The sequence below is a fragment of the Podarcis erhardii genome (genome assembly GCF_964252035.2).
Source record: "Podarcis erhardii genome assembly, chromosome: 14".
Taxonomy (NCBI): Eukaryota; Metazoa; Chordata; class Lepidosauria; order Squamata; family Lacertidae; genus Podarcis; species Podarcis erhardii.
In genome coordinates, this window is record NC_138503.1 from 8,306,641 (window position 1) to 8,329,764 (window position 23,124).

At 48.0% G+C, this 23,124-nt stretch overlaps 1 protein-coding gene across 1 annotated transcript; it reads right to left on the bottom strand.

Annotated features, from left to right (window-relative positions):
- Position 1: 1 nt before the first annotated feature.
- On the bottom strand, positions 2-22,059 carry HEXA (hexosaminidase subunit alpha). The gene is made up of 14 exons (XM_081839027.1): positions 21,807-22,059; positions 20,425-20,520; positions 19,220-19,285; positions 18,889-18,935; positions 18,180-18,290; positions 14,950-15,051; positions 12,929-13,061; positions 10,339-10,523; positions 9,169-9,251; positions 7,720-7,792; positions 4,922-5,102; positions 4,011-4,101; positions 3,418-3,522; positions 2-266 (listed from the first exon to the last, which is right to left on the bottom strand). Exons 1-14 carry the CDS (start codon positions 22,042-22,044, stop codon positions 203-205), a joined length of 1,575 nt encoding a protein of 524 aa, XP_081695153.1. The 5' UTR covers positions 22,045-22,059; the 3' UTR covers positions 2-202.
- Positions 22,060-23,124: the final 1,065 nt, after the last annotated feature.

Consider the following 23,124-nt stretch of genomic DNA (forward strand, 5'->3'; position numbering starts at 1 on the left):
CTGTTTAACTGATTTTTATTATCATTATTGTTTTAAATGGTGTGGGCTTTTTTTGCTAAGACCCAAGATCAACAGTGGATTGATTTCCCTTTGATGAATAATTGAAACTTTTTATTGAAAAGAGTACTAAATCAGTGCTACCCTCTCCATGCCTACAGTGGCCATAACTGATATGGCAGAGAACAGGACGAGGGTGTAGAAGTCAAACGGCATTGTATTCATAGTCACAGTATCCTGTAAACAGTGGCTCTGCCCGGATTCCTCGCCTGCAACAAAGAAGAAGAAAAAGCATATCAATGGAAGATCACACTGCTTTACAAACAAAACAAAAATTAAATATGCTCAATGAAGATGCGCTTTTGTTTTTTCATTTCACAATATTTACATATACAGTGGTACCTCGGGTTACATACACTTCAGGTTACAGACTCCACTAACCCAGAAATAGTACCTTGGGTTAAGAACTTTGCTTCAGGATGAGAACAGAAATCGTGCAGCGGCAGCAGGAGGCCCTATTAGCTAAAGTGGTGCTTGAGGTTAAGAACAGTTTCAGGTTAAGAACGGACCTCCGGAACGAATTAAGTACTTAACCCGAGGTACCACTGTAGCTTCTAAGCAGTTTACCAAAAAATTAAGAACATTTAAAATGATCCATAAGCGTCAGAGATCGAAGAACATTCAAAAGACAAATGCAATCAACACTGTGCAAAAAGAAATTAAAACACACGTCAGCATACTGCATACTAACAGCGTTCAGAAGACACCCCTCAAGCTTTTTTTAAACCCTCTGTCAATCCACAGAGAGACCAGGGAATTCTGAGAACATGTGCTGGAAAACATGCTTTACTTGGATTCTGGTGAGTCACTGAATCACAGAACTGTAAAGCTGAAAGGGACCCAAGGGTCATCTAGTCCAACCCCTTGCAATGCAGGAGGAATATGCAGTTGTCCCTTGCAGGGATTGAACCTGCAACCTTAACGTTATCAGCACCACACTCTAACCAACTGAGCTATAATTTTGTCTATCTTTTATTGCTCCAGTCTCTGAAAAGCAAGGGTGGGAAGGACTGGGGCTCCTCCGATGTTGTTGGACTCCTGGTCCCATCAGCTCCTGGCCAGAATAGCCAAGGACCAGGGAAGATGGGATCAGGAGTCCAGCCACAGCTGCTCTAAACCAACAGCAGCCATTCCTTGGTACAGTGGTGCCCCGCAAGACGAACGCCTCGCAAGACGGAAAACCCGCTAGACGAAAGGGTTTTCCATTTTGGAGGCGCTTCGCAAAACGAATTTTCCTATGGGCTTGCTTCGCAAAACGAAATGTCTTGCGAGTTCCTGCGGGTTTTTTCCCTTTTTTCCCCTTTTCCTAAGCCGCTAAGCCGCTGATCAGCTGATCCGCTGATAAGCCGCTTATCAGCTGATCCGCTAAAAGCCGCTAAACCGCTAATCCGCTAAGCTGTCAATGGGCTTGCTTCGCAAGACGAAAAAACCACTATACGAAGAGCCTCACGGAACGGATTAATTTCGTCTTGCGAGGCACCACTGTACATGGAGGTCTCCTTTTAGCAACTGACAGCTGCTTGCATTAAGAGCGGGAAAGTTCAGAGGTAGCCTACTCTGAAAATAAATCAACATGGGGGCAAGGAGCTTTCACGCTCTAGCTTGGGGGCATCCTAGAAGCATCTCGTTGGTCGCTGTCAGAAAGTACAACGTTCCCAGATACCTGTGGGAAACCTGCGAGCATGATTCGAGCAAAGGAGCCACTGTCCCCTCTTGCAATTTCTTATCGGCTCTTATGTTCTTGTTAGTTGCGGCTGATAAATAAACTGAGCCTACATGTCCAACTATTGAATGATATTGTGGGCTTCCCGGAGGCAATTGGCTGGAAACTGATTATGTGAGCCTTTCCTCTGATCTAGCAAATCTCTTAGTTTTCTTTCACTGTGCAAAGAGAGTTTGGGAACCGTGCTAACACTGCACTATGCCTGCTTCCTCAAAAGTAAGTCCAACTTAAATGAATGGGACCTATTCCCTGGATAGCTCAGTTGGTTAGAGCTTCTTCTTCTTCTTTGGCGTTCCCTCGTAGCTGAGTTTTGTTTTCCATGAACATGGTCTTAACGGTGAGTCTGTAAGTGACTGTGGAGGCAAATTCTGGATCCACACGTCCTTCCACAGTGGGGACATAGGTTTCTGGGCAGGAGTTGATCACGGTGTGGATTTGCCAAGCGTGCCTTCCTCTTAGCACATTTCTCCCTTGCATCCTGAGTTCGAGTGTCTTCAAAGCCCATGATACCTTTGGTAAAGGCTGTTCTCCAATTGGAGCGCTCGCAGGCCAGTGTTTCCCAGTTGTCGGTGTTTCTACTACATTTTTAAAGATTTGCCTTGAGAGAGTCTTTAAACCGCTTTTGTTGACCACCAGCATTAGGCTTCCCATTTTTAAGTTCAGAAAGCTTAGTTGGTTAGAGCATGGTGCTAATGACACCAAGGTTGCGGGTTCGATCCCAGTATGGGACAGCTGCATATTCCTGCATTGCAGGGGGTTGGACTAGAGCAGGGGTCAGCAAGGTTTACCTCGTTTGGGCCGGTTCACTCCAGTGGAGATCCCTCTGTGGGCTGGATTGTGCGCACACGCTTGCGATTTCCAGCATCTGTGCATGCGCAGATGTAACTTCCAGCGACGTGGAAGTGAGTCCCCGTGCTGCGCTGTGCCAGTTTAGCACAGCGCACGGGGACTCGCCAAGCAGGTAGCTTGGTTCGGGGAGCGGCTCGTAGGCTGGTTAAACAACCCCCATGGGCCGCTTGTGGCCCATGTGCCTTAGGTTGCCGACCCCTGGACTAGAGGATCCTCAGGTCTCTTCCAACTCTGTAATTCTATGATTCCCAGTCAAGCATGGACAGCAGCTTAACAAGGCCTGCCTGGTCTCCCTATCAGGCACACAAGACAGCATCCACCTTATTGGCCAAGCCATGCCCACCTGCCCTGCACCTGGCAAAAAATACAAGGAGCAAGGCAGTTACAGGTGGGGCTTGGCCAAAAGCAGGTTTGCTGGCACCACCGATCTATGTTCTGCAAGCGTTGACAATCAGCTGGTTGCTAAGGTTTGCAATGTACTGTGCCTTTACCCACACGGTTTGATTTCAAACAGTGTAAGGACCAAAGCAGGTCGCCTGGTGTCACAGCCGGTGATTGACATATGGCCAGATCCAGTTCCCCACCACAGCGTACAAGGTTGCTGCCTGAGGTACATGGAAATCTCAGGACATCAAGCACAAAGGCCTTTGTATATCCAGCTACAGCTCACAGGTTCGTCCGGCCCTTTTCACTCTCCATGGCTAAATGCGACGGTCACATTGCACGTCCGTTCTTGAGAGCCACGGGTACAAAAGAAACTTCCCAGAGGACCCAGCAGAGGGTGTTACCTGAGGAGGGTGCACCGGAAGTCTCCCAGCCTCCTATATGCATCCTGCAGATCTCGGACTGTTGCGTTGCTCCAGAGTCTCTCTGCTACAGCCCCAGCTCTAGGCCTTGAGGAAATAAAATAACATAGCCCTCACGTCAGAAACTATGACAGGGCTGGTGAAAATAAGTCACAGCTGAGGAGCAAGCACTGAAACCTGGCGAGAGAGGCTCCTAGGTTAAGCTTAAGGAATGGCACGCTTGCTTGGAACGTGAGAATTCTGACCAAAATGGAAACAGGAGCGGAAATTGTCACTATTTGCTTATTCATTCCGTGTCCAGGACAGAAATCAATCAGGGGTCTCTTTACCTTTACCTTACACTTGTTTACACTGAATTACATTTGCCATTTTAACGCCTAAATGCGTTTGGAGAGGTCCTTTTGCGTCTTGTCACTATCTCTTTTTTCTGTATTTTAACAACTCTGAACCAGCTTAGTATCATCAGCAAACCTGGCTGCCCCTCTCTCCTGCTGGGAAGCCAGAGGCGTCAAGGACACATTCCAACCAGGCAAATGAGCTCAAGAAGGGCCTCCATCAGAGACCACTGATCTTACCAAAGTCTTGGGGTTAAGTTTGTCACATCCACATATTCACCCCACATGCAGGCCTCTCCTCCAATCACCAGCTTCTTCTGTTCTGGGCTGCCTGTCAACAAGATGTATTCTTCAAAAAAATGTATTTAAAACAATAACATCTAAAACATTAACAACATCTAAAAACAGTCACATACCCTCACAACCATTAATTTCAATTGCCTGGGTGAACCTCCCACCCACCCCACTCACACATGAAAACAAAGACCACCACAGCCAACCACAAATGAGCAGCCATACCCCAGGCCAACCCCAACCTCTCTCACCACCAAAGGAACACAAGTGAACAGCAGAGAACCTGCACAAGCAACGCTGACACCAAACCCTACATATAGTAAGTAAAATAGAAACATCGCCACCCGACCGCACCCCCACCCATCTCCCGCCCCTCCACCTCTTTCCCCTTTTTCTTCCTAATATCTCAACAAATAAAACTGATTTGTAAAAATGTTACATGGAAAAAAAATACGAGAGAGAGACATTGCACACTTTTGTAAATCAATAAAATCTTTAATAAATAATAATAATAAATTGCCTGGGTGAACCAGAATACCTTTAACTACCTCCTGATGATGAAAGAGACGCACCACATGAGGGAGGGCATTTCACAAATGGGGAGCCACCACCAAGAAGGCCCTGCCCCTGTTCTGTGCCAACAAGGTAACACCCAGCGGTGCCACCACTAGCAGGGCCTCCCCTGCCAATCATAGGGCCTGAGGGGGTCAAGACTCAGGGAAGCGCTCTTAGGTGGTTGGGTCGCAAGCCATTTAGGGCTTCACACGCAAGGGCTGACACCCTGCGGGCCTGGTGACTCACAACCTCTCTGCCTCACAGCACCCAAGATGGCAGGAAAGCCAACAGCAGGAACGTACCTTCAAATGCCAATGGCTCCACCTGGTGAACCGCCATCCAATCCTGTCCATAAGAGATGCGGTTAAGATACCAGGGGGCAGAGAGAAGAGCCCGGTAGCCGGCTTTGGTGACGCGAGCCATTTCTGCTTGGTATGTCCCCGCGTTCTCTCTCCACACGTGTATCAGGGTATCAGGTTTCACCTGCCCAAAAGAGAAGCAAGGCAGGGAAGCACGTCAGAGACCAGAGACCAGGGAAGGGCCCTGAGTTCAGTTAAGACAGCAGGGCAGCCGTGGAATCATGGGAAGCCGCAACAGTGACGCCACGTGAATTACAGCCATTCTAAATGGAGATCTTTATCCCAGCTGCTATCTGCACCGGACTTGAACTGAATTTATAAGCAGGTGCTGTTGTTGTTCCAACCTGCAGAGTTGCTTTCTTTCTTATTGCTTTTTATATACAATGGTTTTGACTGCTTTTTATATCTGCAACTGTTTTATGTATCTGATATTTATATACCTTATATATCTGGTATCTGAAGAAGTGTGCACGCGTATGAAAGCGTATTACCAGAACAAATTTAGTTGTCTATAAGGTGCTACTGGACAATTTTTTTATTATTATTTCGACTGCGTCAGACCAACACAGCTACCTACCTGAATCTAGAATCATGGAAGGCACCACATTGAGCTGCATGAAATGGAAGTCCATCCGTATCTGAAGAAGTGTGCATGCACACGGAAGCTTATACTAGAACAAACTTAGTCTATAGGTGCTACTAGACAATTTTTTAATTTTTTGAGTTTTGTATATCTCTTTAAAAAGGTAAAGGTACCCCTGCCCGTACAGGCCAGTCGTGTCCGACTCTAGGGTTGTGCGCTCATCTCTCTTAAGAGGCCGGGGGCCAGCACTTCCGGGTCACGTAGCCAGCGTGACAAAGCTGCTCTGGCGAGCCAGCACCAGCGCAGCACACGGAAACGCCGTTTACCTTCCCGCTATAAAGCGGTACCTATTTATCTACTTGCACTTAAGGGTGCTTTCGAACTGCTAGGTGGGCAGGAGCTGGGACCGAACGACGGGAGCTCACCCTGTCGCGGGGATTTGAACCGCCAACCATACGATCGGCAAGTCCTAGGCGCTGAGGTTTTACCCACAGCGCCACCCGTGTCCCTTTATTGTATCATAAATCACTCTGGCATGTTCCATGGGAAGCAATGCATAAATTAAATTGAAAACAGTAATGAATTAGAAAAAATAATAAGGAAACCAGAGAGGGGATAACGCTTTCTCCACCACGGTGATCCTGACAAAATCCCCACCCCAACACTCTTGCACACCCCAGGATACCCCAGGATCACCATTCATCAGATGTGTAGCATGTGCTTAATCAGATGTACCATGTGATTGATATGCATGCATTGATTGGCTCATATGTATGAACTGTTATTATTATTACTAATAATATTCCTAATATTAATATTTCTATACTCTCCTTCATCCGGAGATCCCAGAGCAGTTCACCACAGAAAAATACAAAATGAGAACACAAAACAAGGAGAAGGTGAGCCAAAGGGACCAAACACACACAGGCTGCATGCAAAGCTCAATGTTCCAGGCACTCCTGTAATACAGGAACAGCCTGAACGGGACAGACAGTGGCAACCTATTCCTCTTTAGAGCAAGAGCAGAACAGCTTAGTGCTTAAAGAGAACAAAAGGTGGGTCAGAAATGCAAAGCGGCTTTGGGAGAAAGGAAGGAGAGAAGCAGCATTGCAGACGAGTGGCAGCTAGAAAGAGCCAAGCAGCGCATGAGATCAAGCACACCTTTTGTGATATTCTCTCAGCTCCGCTGGCTGCCAACTCATGCAGGCCCTGGGTTAAGGAATCAGTGCCCCTCTAGGTGCCATTGGTCTCAGGCAGCAAGGCCAAGATGAGACTTGTAGGTGATGAAAGATTCATTCATCCCTAAGTGATGTGCTTCGATACAGCAGTCCAGCCAGAAGCCCAGGCAACCATGGTGGGGATGTGCCAATGGGGAAATGGCTCTTATTCTGGCCTCTCAGAAACGTAATTGCGACCTTGACCCAGCCCAGGGGTAAGGAACCTCTGATCCAGGGGTCAAATGCAGCCCTCCAGGCCCCTCTACCTTGCCCTTGGGACCCTCCCCAGGCCACACACCCCTCCAAGCTACACCCTTTCCCACCTGTAGATGCTGAGGATAGACCTTGGGGCCTTCTGCATGCAAATCAGATGCTCTACCATTGAGCTACGGCCCTTCCAGGTACTTTGCCTTGAGAAGGAATACAGTCATACCTCTTGTTAGGTCCGCTTCATGTTACTTTCTTTCAGGACACGCCCCGCGGCGACCTGGAAGTACCGGAAAGGGTTACTTCCGGGTTTCGCTGCTCGCGCATGTGCATGCGCAGAAGCGGCAAATCGCGACCCATGAACATGCAGACACGGGTTGCATTCTGCTCATGTTGCGAACGGGGCTCCGGAAAGCATCCCAACCAGAGGTACCACTGTATATGGGAAGGTTGCAAATTCAACGACACTCCTGCTCAGCAGCATTTGGTGGGGAGAGGGGCAGAGGGATCCACAGTTATGCAAACATTCTTCCTACATTGCAATTGCTCCGCTACCAGATCTTGCTGCCACAACTTTTGCCCCACTGACCACATAAAAGAGAAGGCAGGAGTGGGGGGGGGAGAGAATTTCTGCTGCACCATGCAAGAAGCAGATCCATATATTGGTTGGTGGAGGGGAGAGAAAGTTGTGAATAGGACACAGCAGCTGGAAATTCACCTAGAGGCCTTCTCACCTTCACTCCGTTATCAAAAACTTCCTGCCATACCGCGTAGCCTTTGTTGTAGGAGGAGACTATATCCAGCAGCCTGGAGTAAAGAGAAAGAACTACTGAAAAAAGGAGGTGATTCCCATCCTTCCCATTTATTGCTACTTTGCCTATATTCCAGGCAAAGTACCTGGAAGGGCCATAGCTCAGTGCTAGAGCATCTGTTTTGCATGCAGAAGGTCCTCAGCTTCTGCAGGTAGGGGTGATGAATGGTTCTTCTCTGAAAACCTGGAGAGCTGCTGCCAGTCAGTGTAAGACAGCACTGAGCTAGATGGACCAATGGTCTGACTGGGAGGATACCCAGAGCTTACAGAGTTAACAGCTCAGGGGGAATGACGTCCTGTCACTGGGGGGGTGTTTGCATACGGGTATTGTACTTTGTGATGTGAATGTTTTTACTTTCTGTTTTGGCTGCGATAGGAGAAGCATCATGTCTCTGCTCTCTCCTGGCTGGTTTGTTGTTTTGCTGCTGTACAATAAAGCTTTGTAGAATAGAGGAAGCTGCTGTACAAGAGTTTTACTGCATGGCTGAGATTCCTTCCGCACAGGCACACTGCTGCTCATGACACTCTGCTGTAACCGGGAGAAGCAGACTGGCGCAGTGGAAGCAGACTGGAAGCCACAACAGTGCCACTGTTCGCAGCCTTGACGGACGCTCAAGGGAACACTGGCCCAGGATAAGGCACCTTCCTGTGTTCCTTCATTTGCACTCCCAACTCAAAAAGCTGGCTTGGATAGTCATATCTTAGCTTAATAAACCAAGATATGAATGAGTCAGCAAAGCACCTTTGCTCCTTATTTTGCACGAGCTGCAATTAATTAATAAGTTGCCCACCTGGTCCAACTGAAAAACTGTAATCACCAGCTTTGGAAAATGTCAGGCTATTAACTTCAAACCATGGTTTGTTCTAAAAGTGGTAACCATAGTTTCTTATTTGAACAAATTGGGGAACCACACAGTAAGCCCACAACTTATGTGGGGGTTACATTCCAGAGACTGTGCCGAAAGCCAAAGCAACTGGAGGAGAGAGAAAGAAGAGGCTCAAGTGCTTCTAGTCAATCCCAGCTACTCAGAAGTAGGTCCCACCGACTTCAGTGGGGCTTACTCCCAGATAAGTGTGTATAGAATTGCAACCTAACTTGGATCAGTTCTCCAAACAGTTCAAGAAAGGGGCAAAACCAAAAAGGACTTTAGGTAAATATCTTGAGATTTGGAGAGGTGGTGGGAGATCAGTTTTGATAGTCTCTGCAAGTATTTTTTTATTTACGTTTCCCTGGGGAGGCCAAAAGCAGAGGAATGCACCTGTACGAGAAGCATCACCTGGAAGACCGGGGTGATCTTCCAACATCTGGCAGCAGTCCCTACAGCTCTTGCTCTGTGAAAGCCCCTGAGCAACTGAGAGCAACGGTCCTTACCTCTGGATGTAGAATGATTCCAGCTTGGTATAGTCTTCGCCAAACCCCATCTTCTGCATAAATGCCTGGATCTCTGGATTAGACTTCCTGCATGGGAAGGAGAGCAGCCAGATTGGAACCACAGAACAGGTAGCACCCACCAAAGGCTCTGAATGGCTTTCTCCAAGGGTCAACAAAAATCAAAACAAGAATGGGCCTCTCATCCTGCACACATTGGGTGATTTAGTACGTAATCACAATGAACTGCAGTATACAAAGTAGAATCCTCCCTTTCTTTTAGCAGAATCCCTTTTGATTTTGATTTCTTTTTTAAGCAAGCATGATTTGCTCCAGAGGGTAGGACAGTTTCAAGTAACAAGAAAGGAGTTTCTGATGAAACATCAGGAAGAACTTTCTGACAGTATGAGCTGTTTGACAGTGGAACGGACTCCCTTGGGAGGTTGTGAACTCTCCTTTCTTGGAGATTTCTAAGCAGCGGTTGGGTGGCCACCTGTCATGGATGCTTTCATTGAGATTCCTGCATTGCAGGGGGTTGGACTGGAAGACCCTTGGGGCCCCTGCCAACTATATATCTCTATGATTCTAGCCACTCCAGATGACAGGAAGAAACCTGAAAACAATGGGCAGAGCATGCCTACTGGTCAGGAAAATCTGCCTTTCTTGTGGATATCTATAATTAAAATGCTCCGGATATGTAGTCTGATGGAAAGTAACAGAGATGGAAAGGGAGACTGTATCTGATGGGCATGTAAATATATTGTGCTTGTTTTATGACTTGTTGTTCTTTTGGAGTAACACAATCAGCCAATTCCATATTAAAAATATGAGTCATTGATTTGTTGCTTGCATGGATGCATTTATCTAGTCAATTTTATGGGATAGGGAAGTCAGAAAGGGAGGACCAAACAGAGTTTCAGCAATTCTGATGATGGGTGGAGGAGTTTTTGAAAGATTCACAACATCTCCCAAGAAAACTGAGAGAGAGAGAGAGAGAGAGAGAGAGAGAGAGAAGAGAGAAGAGAAGAAACACTTATGGTTCCCAGCAAGAAAGCTGTACATGTACAACAAAACTATTATCCCAGAAGACACAGGTCACTGAAACTAGCCAGCTTCTCTCCTTCCCCCACCTCCCTGTCATTCCCACTCCAGATCCCTCCAAGAAATCAAGACTTGCCAGCATGTGAAGTCAACCTCATCTCCTCCCAGGTGAATGTAGAAGTCTGGAAACACAGAACTGACTTCGGCAAAAAACTTGGCCATGAACTGGTAAGTTGTATTGAGGATGGGGTTGACTGGCCCGTAGCTTCCGGAGGGATTTGGGCCCACATAGCAGGGAGTCAACAAGCCTGGGATGCCTAAGATGAGAAAAAACAAACAAAAAACAAAGGCAGGGGTTGGATTGGGGTGGCAGGGAGTCTGCTTAAACACATGGAGCAGTGGACAAAAGAAAAAAGCAAGCTCTGCATGGGTGGCCCTAGAAGATGAGGCACTGGTCCCCTTTGCCAAAAGGGACCCAATGGAAAGACTTGTAAAGCTAAGAATAGCATGCAGAAAGTTACAATTCACTAACAGCCCAATCCTAACCATGTCTATATATCTGAAGAAGTGTGCATGCACACGAAAGCTTATACAGTACCCAGAACAAACGTAATTGGTCCCTAAGGTGCTACTGGACAATTTTTTATTTTTATTTATTTTGACTGTGTCGGACCAACACGGCGACCTACCTGAATCTATATACCTGCCAGTTAGCTCAGTTGATCCCTGTATGGGCCAGCTGCATATTCCTGCATCGTAGGGTTGGGCTAGATGATCCTTGGGGTCCCGTCTAACTGTTTTGATGATACTCAGAAGGAAGGCCTACTGAATTCAATGGGGCCTGCTCCCAGGAATGGGGTTAGGATGGTAGCCTAAAACATTCAATGTTCTACTTGCAGGGGTGGGGAACTCAGATCCACAGGCTAAACCTGGCCCACCAGGGGTTCAAATTTGACCTGCGGGGCTGTTAACCTCAAACCGTGCCGATCCTCTTTCACACCTGATTTCCTATGTGAGGTTGCCAGTGTTCGATCTAGAGCCTTAAAATGCACTCTTGGTTGTGCATTGACAAGGGAAAGTGGGCGGCAGCTCTATTGCCCATCAACTGGCAGGTGGCAAAGTTGAAGCCTCAAGTGCTTTGAAGCTCCACGCTGACATTTCTGGAAGTTCTGAGTGCTGTTCTGAACTCCCGACTTCAGGGCTTTGTTGTGTCGTCAGGTGATCGACAGGTGAGTGGCCTGGCCCAACTTTCAAATTTGGCCTGGGAGACCAGGAGCTGATCTACAAAGCCAAAAAATATCCCTTAGCCCTGCTCTACATGACGAACAAGTGGGCCAAACCACAACGATACGCAGCTCCCATCAGACCTGACCACTGGCCACGCTGCACAAGGCTGGTGGGCATTCAGAGTCCAGCATTTGGGGCATCACAGGTTTCCTATCCCTACATTCAAGCATTCTAGCAGTATGGAAGAAAGTTCTTCCTGCTTCCCAAGTACGCATGAAACACACAAATCAAGGCACCTTGGAAGGACTATCATCCCGCTGGACAGATTGCCTTTTAACTGCTGAACATTTAATTGAAATTGAAATTGAAATACTTTACTTGTACAACTTGTTTACAGCGAGATTACACGAGCACCCCCCCCTCAGCTCTCTTAGTCTTAATTCCCCTCGTTTACTGACGCACACCCACCAAACCCGAAAGTCAGTTGCCCTGTTGTTATCTTTTCATTCAGCAGCCTAACAGCCCACGGATAGAAGCTGTTCTTTACCCTGTTGGTGCGACTAATCATGCTTCTATATCTTCTGCCCGAGGGCAGGAGATCAAGAAAGTGCCGGCCAGGGTGTAAATCATCCCTGAGAATTTTCCTCACTGAGGCAACAATCTTCCGCTATTTCATCCAGCGGATTCATGGGACAGCCCATAATATCTTGTGCTGTATTCAACACCCTCTGTAGATACTTCCTATCAGATGATGTCAAACCATCGTACCACACTGTGATGCAGTATGAATGGACACTTTTTATTGTGGAGCAGTAGAAGGAGATCATCAAATGTTGATTGACATCGTTCTTTCGCAGTACTCTGAGGAGATGCAGTCTCTGTTGGGCTTTCTTAACCACCTGGGTTGTATTGATTTTCCAAGTAAGGTCTTCACTGAGATAAACTCCTAGGAATTTAAAGGAAGAGACTCTCTCCACACAGCCCTCCCCGATGTACAGCAGGGCTAGTTCTCCTCTCTTCCTCCGAAAGTCCAACACCATCTCCTTTGTCTTGCTGATATTAAGGTGCAAGTTGTTCCCTTGGCACCATGTAGATATTTTTTGGACCTCCCCTCTAGACGCTGATTCGTCTCCACCTGTTATTAAACCCATTATGGTGGTGTCATCTGCAAACTTAATAATTGCAGTAGATGGGTCAGATGATACACAATCGTATGTATACAATGAATACAAGTAGGGACTTAGCACACATCCCTGTGGTGTACCACTGCTGATTTTTAAGAAATTAGATGTTACAAATAATGTTAAATACATTAGATTTACACACTGAAAGAGTCATATAAGCACCTGGCTCAAAGAGCTACATATCTAGCACACCTCTTTCAGCCAGGTGGTTTTCGTTTGTGTCCAGATCCTAACTCTAGACTCAGAATATACATTGGCTCCAAGAACCACTAAGTACGCCATTCAGCTGGTCGCTGCAGGCCAGCTGTTACCTGGACCCCACGAGAGAGTATGGCCAGGAGTGTCAAATTCGGAAATCACCCTGATCCCACGCAGCCGGGCATACTCAATCACTGTCTTCACATCTCTGGCAGTGTACACATGGGTGGTAGGGTGGAAGGCTCCCTGGAAAGGCACAAAGTCACAACATCTTACTGCCCTACAAGTCTTGTTAAAATTGTGTCTAGGCTGGAGTCCCTAAGAGAAGTGGATTATTCAAAATTCTCACCTAGTCCATCTGCACTATACATTTAAAGCAATATCATACAACTTTAAAGAGTCATGGCTTCCCCCAAAGGATCCTGGGAAGTGTAGTTTGTTAAGTGTGCTAAGAATTCCTAGGAGACCCCCTAATCCCCTCTCGGAGCTACAATTCCTAGAGTGGATTAGCAATCAATCCCTCTTTCCCAGAGAACTTTGGGAACTGTAGCTCTGTGAAGATAATGTGAGTCTCCCAACAATTCTCTGCACCCTGGAAAAACTACAGTTCCCATGATTCGGGGGGGGGGGCAGTACTGTTTAAAGTGGTATGATACCGCTATAAATGTATAGTGCAGATGGGGCCTTCAGCCTGGCAGAGATATTGCTCACCCTCAAAAGTTTAAAGAAAGACAAGCATAGCGCCAACTCCAGGCTTTGGAGACTCTTTGGGAAAGACATCCTCCTTCTAGGAGTCTGTACCTTCACTGCCATTTTCACCAGCTGTTCGGGCTGCTCCTGTTCCTCATTGCTAACACCTACTTTTAAAAAAGGGATGCCGGTGGTGCTGTGGTCTAAACCACTGAGCCTCTTGGGCTTGCTGACTGGAAGGTTGGCGGTTCAAATCCCCGGGACAGGGTGAGCACCTGTTGCTCTGTCCCAGCTCCTGACAACCTAGCAGTTCGAAAGCACGCCAGTGCAAGTAGATAAATAGGTACCGCTCTGTCAGGAAAGTAAACGGCATTCCATGCGCTCTGGTTTCCGTCACAGTGTTCTGTTGTGCCAGAAGTGGTTTAGTCATGCTGGCCACATGGCCCAGAAAGCTATCTGTGGACAAGCGCCAGCTCTCTCGGCCCAAAGCGAGATGAGCGCCACACCCCATAGTTGCCTTTGACTGGACTTAACCGTCCAGTCAAACCGTCACCTTTACATTTTGTCTACCACTTGCTTTACTTGTCAGGCAGAGAGCCGGTAAGCAAGGAGGCAGTGGCATCTACCACTCCTCCCAAGTGGCACCATGATTTAGCAGGTCCAGGTAAAAGGCAGATGGACAACCTCTTTCAATGGGGTGACAGTAAGAGCTGTTTGACAGTGGAACACTCTCTCTTGGGAGGTTGTGGACTCTCCTTCATTAGAGGTTTTTAAGCAGAGTTTGGATGGCCATCTGTCATGGATACTTTGGATGAGATTCCTGCACTGCAGATTGCTGGAACTACATGACCCTCAGGGTCCCTTCCAACTATGATCCCATGCTTCTATAAGAGGAGGAGCAGGTCCAGGGAGCTCAGCCATGGGTCTCCTGCTAAGATATGGACACTTAACACATGCTTGACCAAGCCAATCCTTGGCCCCAGCCCCAGAAAGGCAGTTTCCCATTGAGCAAACAAGACCAGGACAAGATAGGAAATACAGTGGTACCTCAGGTTAAGTACTTAATTCATTCTGGGGGTCTGTTCTTAACCTGAAACTGTTCTTAACCTGAAGCACCGCTTTAGCTAATGGGGCCTCCTGCTGCCGCCGCACCACCAGAGCACGATTTCTGTTCTCAGCCTGAAGCAAAGTTCTTAACCCGAGGTAATAGTTCTGTGTTATCGGAGTCTGTAACCTGAAGCGTATGTAACCCGAGGTACCACTGTATACTTCAGATGCACGCAACGCTGCAGTTTTCCAGAAGGGCACAAGCATTAGGTTTCAACACAAACACTGTATTCCCAAGAATTTCCTAAACAAAAGCAGGGGTGAGAAGGGAGGTCATGTACAAGTCCCTTGCCAAGTCCTTAAGGTAAACTTTGGTAAACTCCTTGTGCTGACTTACCTTTTGACTGAGATCTGGGAATGTCACACTCTCGTACGGAAAGGATGGGTCGTCCACAATGTGCCAGTGGAACACGTTGAATTTGTTATAGGCCATGGCATCCTAGGGAATTGGAGAGCAGCACACACAGTCCTGAGAGATTTATTAGCAACAGCTGCTGGCTGGCTTTCTCAAGAAGCAGCCCTGCAGAGCTCACGTGGGGTCCCAAAAGTGAGATGTACCCTGGGTGCTGTTTGTCACAGGACGTCTTCCCCACCCACAAACCTAGGGATGGGGAGAACCTGGAGCCCTCTGGATGGTGTTGGACCGAAGTACCCATCATCCCTGACCAAAAGGCATGCTGGCAAGGAGCAACGGGAGCTCAGAGTTCAGCGAAATTTGGAAGGCGACAGGTTCCCCATCCCTGCATTAACCATGTCTGAAATCACCTTTCTACTCCAACATGGTCTACATTCATATATAAAAGGTAAAGGTAAAGGGATCCCTGACCATTAGGTCCAGTCGTGGCCGACTCTGGGGTTGCGGCGCTCATCTCGCTTTACTGGCCAAGGGAGCCGGCGTACAGCTTCCGGGTCATGTGGCCAGCATGACTAAGCCACTTCTGGCGAACCAGAGCAGCGCACGGAAACACTGTTTACCTTCCCGCCTGAGTGGTACCTATTTATCTACTTGCACTTTGAGGTGCTTTCAAACTGCTAGGTTGGCAGGAGCAGGGACTGAGCAATGGGAGCTCACCCCGTCATGGGGATTCAAACCGCCAGCCTTCTGATCGGCAAGTCCTAGGCTCTGTGGTTTAACCCACAGCGCCACCCACATCCCACATTAATATATAAATTATTACAATTACTAAGACTATTCAGAGAGACTTCAGAGGCTCCACGTTATGCTTTATCCAGTCCCACAAGTCTTCCAAAGCGAAGCAGGTGACTAAAGCCAGAGCCTTTTCAGTTGTGGCCCCTGTCACTGGAATTCCCTTCGCAGGCAGATTTGCCTGGCGAAGCCTGCATTTTCTTTTCAGGACCACGCAAAACTGCTTTAGTTTGCCCAGGCTTTCTCAGGGGTTCTGTTTCGTTTGTTAATCCTCCCTCCCTTCCTTTTTACGTTTTATGCCATATATAAACCCATGGATGCAATTAAACCCAAACATTGCAGAAAAGGAACATCCTAGACCCTTTCCTCTGGTGCTGAGCGCTACGTCACAAGACAATCTGCTGCCAGACACAACGTGTATAAATGCAGCAGGGTCTGTGGGTGAGGGAGGAGTCTACAGGCACAGCAGTCAGAAGCAGATTTCTAAAGAGAGATAGCAGGGTTCTGCACTGTTTTTTAAAGCAGATTCACTTCCTGCCATGCTGGGGTCATTCCAGTCCACGTGCATTTCCTCCCAGTTTTAACCGCTTCTCATTCTTCAGGCTAAAACTGGGATTACTGCGGAATTGCAGGACCCTGTTGCACTATATTAGGCCTGCAGAGATCATGGCAAGTGGATCTTGGCCCGTTTCAGGAGTACCGTATTTTTCGCTCCATAGGACGCTCTTTTTCTGTCTTAAAAACTAAGGGGGAAACTCTGTGCGTCCTATGGAGCGAATGCAAGGGGGAGGCAGGCAGGAAAAGCCCCCAAGAGCCGCACACAAGTTTCGCGCAGCTCTTGCGGGCTTTTCCCCAGGAGGGAGAAGGGACTGACGCGGCCAGTCAGTCCCTTCTCCCTCCTCGTAGAAAAGCCTTGCGCAACCTTTCCAGCCGGGGGAGGCTGCGCAAAGCTAAAGAAGAAGCCAAGGCAACGAGCGCGATCCATCCCACTCGCTTCCTTGGCTTCCTCTTTAGCCTTGCGCAAACTCTCCAGCCGCGGGAGGCTGCGCAAGGCGAAAGAAGCCAACTTTTTAAAAATCTCTCTATCTCTACCTCTTTTTCTTTTTTCTTCTTTTCTCCGCCCCCTTCTTTTCCTCTGGATCAGTGTTTTTATCTAGATTAACATTTTAGTTTGGAGGGGGGGATATTATAAAAAAGGAAACTTTGCAGCTTTTACTTTAGTATACAATAAAAACAGATTAAACAAAACACAAAAGAAGGAAATAGCATAGAAGAAGAAGAGAAAAGGGAAAGAGGGGGGGATACAAAGCCATTTACCAGAGGTAGATCTTAACCCTTGCCTCACCTAGGAGCTTCTCTGGGCAGGAATTCCCTCGGCTTAAGTGGGGTGGGGGAAGAGTGGCAGGTAGGGGGGTACCTACCTAGACACTGAAGCCACATCTCTCTCCAATGAAAATTGGGAGTGGGCATTGCGTGAAGTGGCTGTGGATCTCCTGCTGCAGAATTGTAGGACTGTATAGAGTTGGGAGGGCCACCCGAGGGTCATCTAGCCCAGCCCCCTCACTATGTAGGAATCACAGCTAAAGAACGCCAGGCAGATGGTCCCCCAACCGCTGCTTAAAAGCCTCCAGTGGTGGAGACCCCCAACACCTTCCGAGGTCATAGAAGTGCAGGGTTGGAAGGGAACCCCAGGAGTCATCTAGTCCAGCCCCGGTGGACAGCGGGCGCGATCCATCCCGCTGCGCAAGGCTAAAGAGGAAGCCAAGGCAGCGAGTGGGATGGATCGTGCTCACTGCCTTGGCTTCTTCTTTAGCCGCGCTGGAGAGGTTTAGCTCCTGGCTGGAGAGGTTGCGTGGCTATGGCAGAAGCCAAGAAAAGCCAGTGGGATGGATCCTGCTCACTGTCTTGGCTTCTTTGCTCTTTGGGGCTGGGGGGGGGGGACCCGGGCTTCCCCCGCAGCCCCGAGAAGCTCTGGGAGAAGTGGATAGGCTGCACACAACCTGTCCGTTGCTCTTTGGGGCTGGGGGCGGAAATATTATTTTTTTCCTTGATTTCTCCCTCTAAAAACTAGGTTCGTCTTGTGGTCCGGTGCATCCAATAGAGCGAAAAATACGGTAACTTTGGTTAGGTTCTATAGCAGTGTTTCTCTAGCTTGGGTGTTGCGACTACAACTCGCATCATCCCTCTAAAATTTCCCCAATCTTCCAACTCAAGACAGGTTAATTCATTTTCCTTTTTACATTAAAAAAAAAAAGTCCAAAAGGGTTCTCTGATTATTACTAGTAAGTGTCAGCAATAGAGCAGAAAAATCTGGAGGACCACAGTTTCTACACTTCTGATTTGGATGATCATCTGAACCAGACTCGTAAGTTTTCCAGAAAGACTAGCGACACCTGTTGCCCCAAGCCAAATTCACATACCAGTGTCTCCAGAATTGCACTCAAAGGCAAGTAATGGCGTGACGTATCAAGCAGCAGACCTCGGTGAGGAAAGCGGGGAAAGTCAACTACATCTGTCTTGTTTATGCGGAACTGTGCAGGGGAGAAGATGAACAACAGTCAGGAGAGTCTCCAAAACCCTTCGATGGCAAAGAGCTTCCCCAGGGCCCAGGCCAGATTTTACTACTGCAGCCTTCCCCAAACCTGAAGCTTCCTTCCACCCCACCCAATGTTGTTGATTCACATCTCTCTTCACATCTGAGCATGGGTCTTCTGACGGGCATGCCCTGAAAATAAATGGTATTTGCTGGATTAGTCCAATCAAACACCCCAAAAGCACAAGTTAGCAGCTACTTCCTCTGCCCTGTCATCTCAAATCCCTTGCCTGAGGGAAAGGATGACAGCTGGCAGAGGGCATGGTGTGGGAGTGAAATGCAACCCACTTGACTCAGGAACTGGGCATTCTTGAACTTAGCCTCTGCAGCCGTTTTTTCAGCTGGCCCTGCTGAGCCTCATTGTGGGTAGAGGTGGGGAAGAATATCCCATGGGCTATAATTCAGATGTTCTGTGATTCCAGTGCAGAGAAAGGAGAGCCTGCAGGATCAGGCCAATGGTCCTTCATGTTTTCACAGTGGCCAATCAGATGCATTACGTCAACATCACCAACCATGGAAGATCCATATTCACTCACCGCCCCATCATCGTCTCTCCAGGCAAGTTGGCTGAAGGTCTCCAGCCCTGTGGAACAAGGCAAGATCAACTTAAATGTACATGGTTTCAAAACAAAACATGGGGAGCGTAGAAAGTTGTCTTCTACTACGTCAACCCATTTGCCCATTAAGCTCAGCCAGCTGGGAGTGGCTCTCCAGGATTTCAAGCAGGGAGTCTCTCTCTACCTGCAGAGGCCGGGGATTGAACCTGTGACCTGCAGCATGCAAAGCAGATGCTCAGCCACTGAACTATGGACCTTCTGCTTATACAGACCCAGGAAGAGGGACCGTGGGAAAGCTCACTTGCCTTACCTCTGAGAGCTCCCCATACAGTTTGTGCTGTCAGAAGCATCTGCTCATCTGAAACGGTCAGCTTATCTGAAAGAGCATCAAACGAAAGAGTTGTTAGGACTTCTTAAAATGTAGCCTCACTCAGAATTATGCCAGTACAGTGGACGCTCGGGTTGCGAACGTGATCCGTGTGACATGCATGTTCGCAACCCGCAGCATTCGCAACCCACGTCTGCGCACATGCGGGTTGCAATCCGGCACTTCTGCACATGTGTGACTGCCAAAACCCGGGAGTAACCCGTTCCGGTACTTCCGGGTTTCGGCGGTCCGCAACCCGAAAAAACGCAACCTGAAGAAGCTGTAACCCGAGGTATGACTGTATATAGGGAACCTCGGATAGATAACAAGTCTGTTCTTCTAGGTTTATAGCAGGGGTCAGCAGAAGGCAAATAGGGGATCTATACTGTGATTATCAGCAGCCTAGAAAGGGTTCCTGACTCCCAAATGTTCAGCAGCAGCAGCAACAAAAGTTCACTCCCATCAATTTGGCCAGTCTTCCCCAACCTGGTGCCCTTGAGATGTTTGGCACTTCAGCTCCTATTCACCCCAACCCGCATGGCAAGAGGTCAGCGATGAGATGAAAAGTTCAGTCATATCTAGAGGGTCTCAGTTTGATCTCCCCTGCTCTTATTCTTCCTAAAGTACATTGGGCAGTCTCTGAAATAAACAAACTAATTCAGCATTCAGTGAGTGATGTCTGCTGCAAAAGGTAAAGGTAAAGGACCCCTGAATGGCTAAGTACAGTCAAAGGCGACTATGGGGTTGCGGCACTCATCTCGCTTTCAGGCTGAGGGAGCCAGCCTTTGTCAACAGACAGCTTTCCGAGTCATGTGGCCAGCATGACTAAACTGCTCCTGGTGGAACAGAACACCATGATGGAAATCAGAGAGCACGGAAACGCTGTTTACCTTCACACCACAATGATACTTATTCATCAACTTGCACTGGCGTGCTTTCAAATTGCTAGGTTGACAGGAGCTGGGACAGAACAACTTAAGCTCATCCCATCGTGTGGATTTGAACCGCCGACCTTCTGATCGGCAAGCGCAAGAGGCTCAGTGGTTTAGACCACAGCGCCACCAATACCTGCTTGCAATACTTTCCAGCTCTCGAGCACAGTTGCCCAAACACAGTAGCCCACACAGCTCTGGAGGTGGTTCTCTTACAGCTCTCTGAGGAGTCCAGCGAAGGGTAGCCATCACACCCTGGCTCAGCGACACTCACAAGAAGCTCATTACAGGGGTCCTCAGAGTGGGCATTCCCTGCGAAACACAATTGAAGCAAGCAAGAAAGAACAAATGAAAGATCACAGATAAATCATTGTCTCTGCTAGCACAGGAAACACCTGTCAATGAATTTGGGCAACGATTACACTTATTTCCCCCCTCCCCCTACAATATTATGAAAATTATTGTTAGGGCTGAGAATATGGTGACCATTGTATCAAAACTGTACTGATGGTGATACAATATAAAATTGAATTGCAATAGTAAAGAGTATGTGTCTTAGGCATAGATTTATGAGTTTTTAATTCACATTTTTCTTTTGCTTGTCCATGCAATTTATTATCTGAAATAAAAGAAACCTCCTGTCCGTGGTGTTTGATGCTGCTCGTTCAAACATCCTGAGATCTTCTGGCAGGTGTCATTGTCAAATAGGTGTCCACTACTACCTACATACATTCCAGAAACAACAAGTTCCAACAAGTTTCCCCAACTGCATGGGTCTTTGCCCGAATGTCTGCTTTGTATGGCTCTACTTCTATTTGAAACACCTTTGCTGTTTTTGTGCCTTTAACTGTTTTGCATTATCTTTAGGGTACGTTGCCCTGAGGTTGTTGTTCAGAAGGCAAATAATGAACCACGTTCTAGCTGGGCCAGAGGCTAATGCGGGAAGAGCAAGAAGTTTAAAATTGACCTTTGTATACCAAGCTAGTTGCTACCCCCCCCCCAATTTATTGCAAGAGGTACAACCAGAGTTCAAGGACTCATTTGAGTTAGGCAACAGCAAAAACAATGCAAGGAGGGTGCAAAGTAGGGACTGTGAAGGGGCGTGGCCTACAGAGGGTCCTGGGGGCCAGAAAAAAAGTCTTAGAAATGCAACTAAATAAACATGACTTGCATTATTTTGGACAGCAGCATTATTAGTGTAGTGGTACATTTTAAAATAATGCACATGACTGTGTTGATACTCTTTTTTCCCCCTACACATACACACATCCCAAACAGCAGCAGCACCTTGTACCATAATATTTAGTTTATTAGAATGAGTTCAAAAGAAATCCTTTGCATACTTTTCACAGTTTTAAAACCGAAATAAAACTGCTGGGTGCAATGCTTTCTACAAACAGAGGTCAGTCTCGGCCGCGCTCGGAGCTTTCAGTTCCCCAGCTTGGAAGGGAGGAAGCGGCGTGTCTCTGGGCATGCACAGAGTTCCCCTCGGCAATCAAATCCCGCAAGCCCCGTCCGGGATGCCAAAGCGTGCAGATATGAAAGAAGAGCGGTGCTTCTCCTTGAAAATCACCCTTAGCCCCCCGACCCCGCCTGACCTGCGTCTTCGAGTCCGGGAAGGAAAAGCAGCGCCCAGTAACGTCGGAACGCCTCGTCCAGCACCGAGCAGCCGGGCCCCACGGCCGACGAGTCGGCATAGCCGAAGCGGAAGCTCCGGGCTCGGAGGCGGCAGCCGCCCTGGGCAGCCTGGAGCAGCCACTGCGGCTGCGGCCACACGGCGGCGGAGGCGGCGGCGGCGACGAGCAGGGAGAGCAGCGGGCAACGGAGCCCCGCCATGGTCGCCAGCCGAGCGCGCGGAGAAGTGCCGCCGAGCGGAGGATGCGGAGGATGCGGCGCAGCGCAGCCGGAGGGGCGGGCGGGCGGGTCAGGTCAGTGGCGTAGCGTGGGGGGTGCAGGGGGGGCCGGCCGCACCGGGCGCAACATCTGGGGGTTAGGGTTAGGGGGCGCAAATCCACGGGTTAGGGGGCGCAAATTACTTGCCTTGCCCCGGGTGCTGACAACCCACGCTACGCCACTGGGTCAGGTGACCGTGCAAAAAAACCGGTCGGAGGGGAAGCGGGTGGTGCCCCGGCGACAAGGCGGAGTCAGGGAGCCGCCCGGGCAAACGAGCCTGGGGAGGAGAGGGCGAGGGGGTGGCAGCCCCCTCTCCGCCTGCAACCAGCGCCGGATTTGCGTAGAAAACTAAACAAGCTCTGGCTTAGGGCTCCCCTCTCTTGGGAGCCTCCCCCAAAATTAAAGGAAAACACAAAGTGGATGTACATTTCCAAAATATAAGAACCAAATTATTAGGATAAAAACAAAGATGAAGGATTTGCTGGAATATCTAACTGAATCAGAATACCAAGAGGGGAGGTGTGAGGAGGTCAAGGAAATAAGTTAAAGAAGGAAAGTTATGCAAAGGTTTGATTTGTTCTTTTCATTTTTCTTTTTCTCTTGATTCTATTTTTTTTGCTTGTTTTTTGTCTGTTTTCCATTTTTTATCTTTTTCTTTTGATGTGACTTGTTTTTATGTATTGCTTTTTTTTGTTGTTTAATTGGGTGGGTTTTTTTGTTGTTACCTATGTAACCTTTAAAAATTAAATAAAAATCATTTTTAAAAAAATATAAGAACCAAATAAAATAAAACCTACATACAGCAACAGTGTTTTGTGTTGTGTAGGCTCCTATGATGTAAGTCAGGGGTAGGCAAACTAAGGCCCGGGGCCGGATCCGGCCCAATCGCCTTCTAAATCCGGCCTGCGGTAGGTCCGGGAATCAGTGTGCTTTTACATGAGTAGAATGTGTGCTTTTATTTAATTTTTTTCCAAAATTTTTTATTGGTTTTTCACAACATTATAAACAAACAAACACATCAAA

What these genes read in the sequence shown, in the direction of transcription:
- HEXA (XM_081839027.1), bottom strand. Translation starts at nt 22,044, where the DNA reads ATGGCGGGGCTCCGTTGCCCGCTGCTCTCCCTGCTCGTCGCCGCCGCC. An exon ending in TCCCAGATCTCAGTCAAAAG is followed by an intron (nt 13,062 to 14,949) that starts GTAAGTCAGCAC and finishes GTGCCTTTCCAG; the next exon opens with GGAGCCTTCCACCCTACCAC. An exon ending in TACTCTCTCGTGGGGTCCAG is followed by an intron (nt 10,524 to 12,928) that starts GTAACAGCTGGC and finishes TTCTCATCTTAG; the next exon opens with GCATCCCAGGCTTGTTGACT.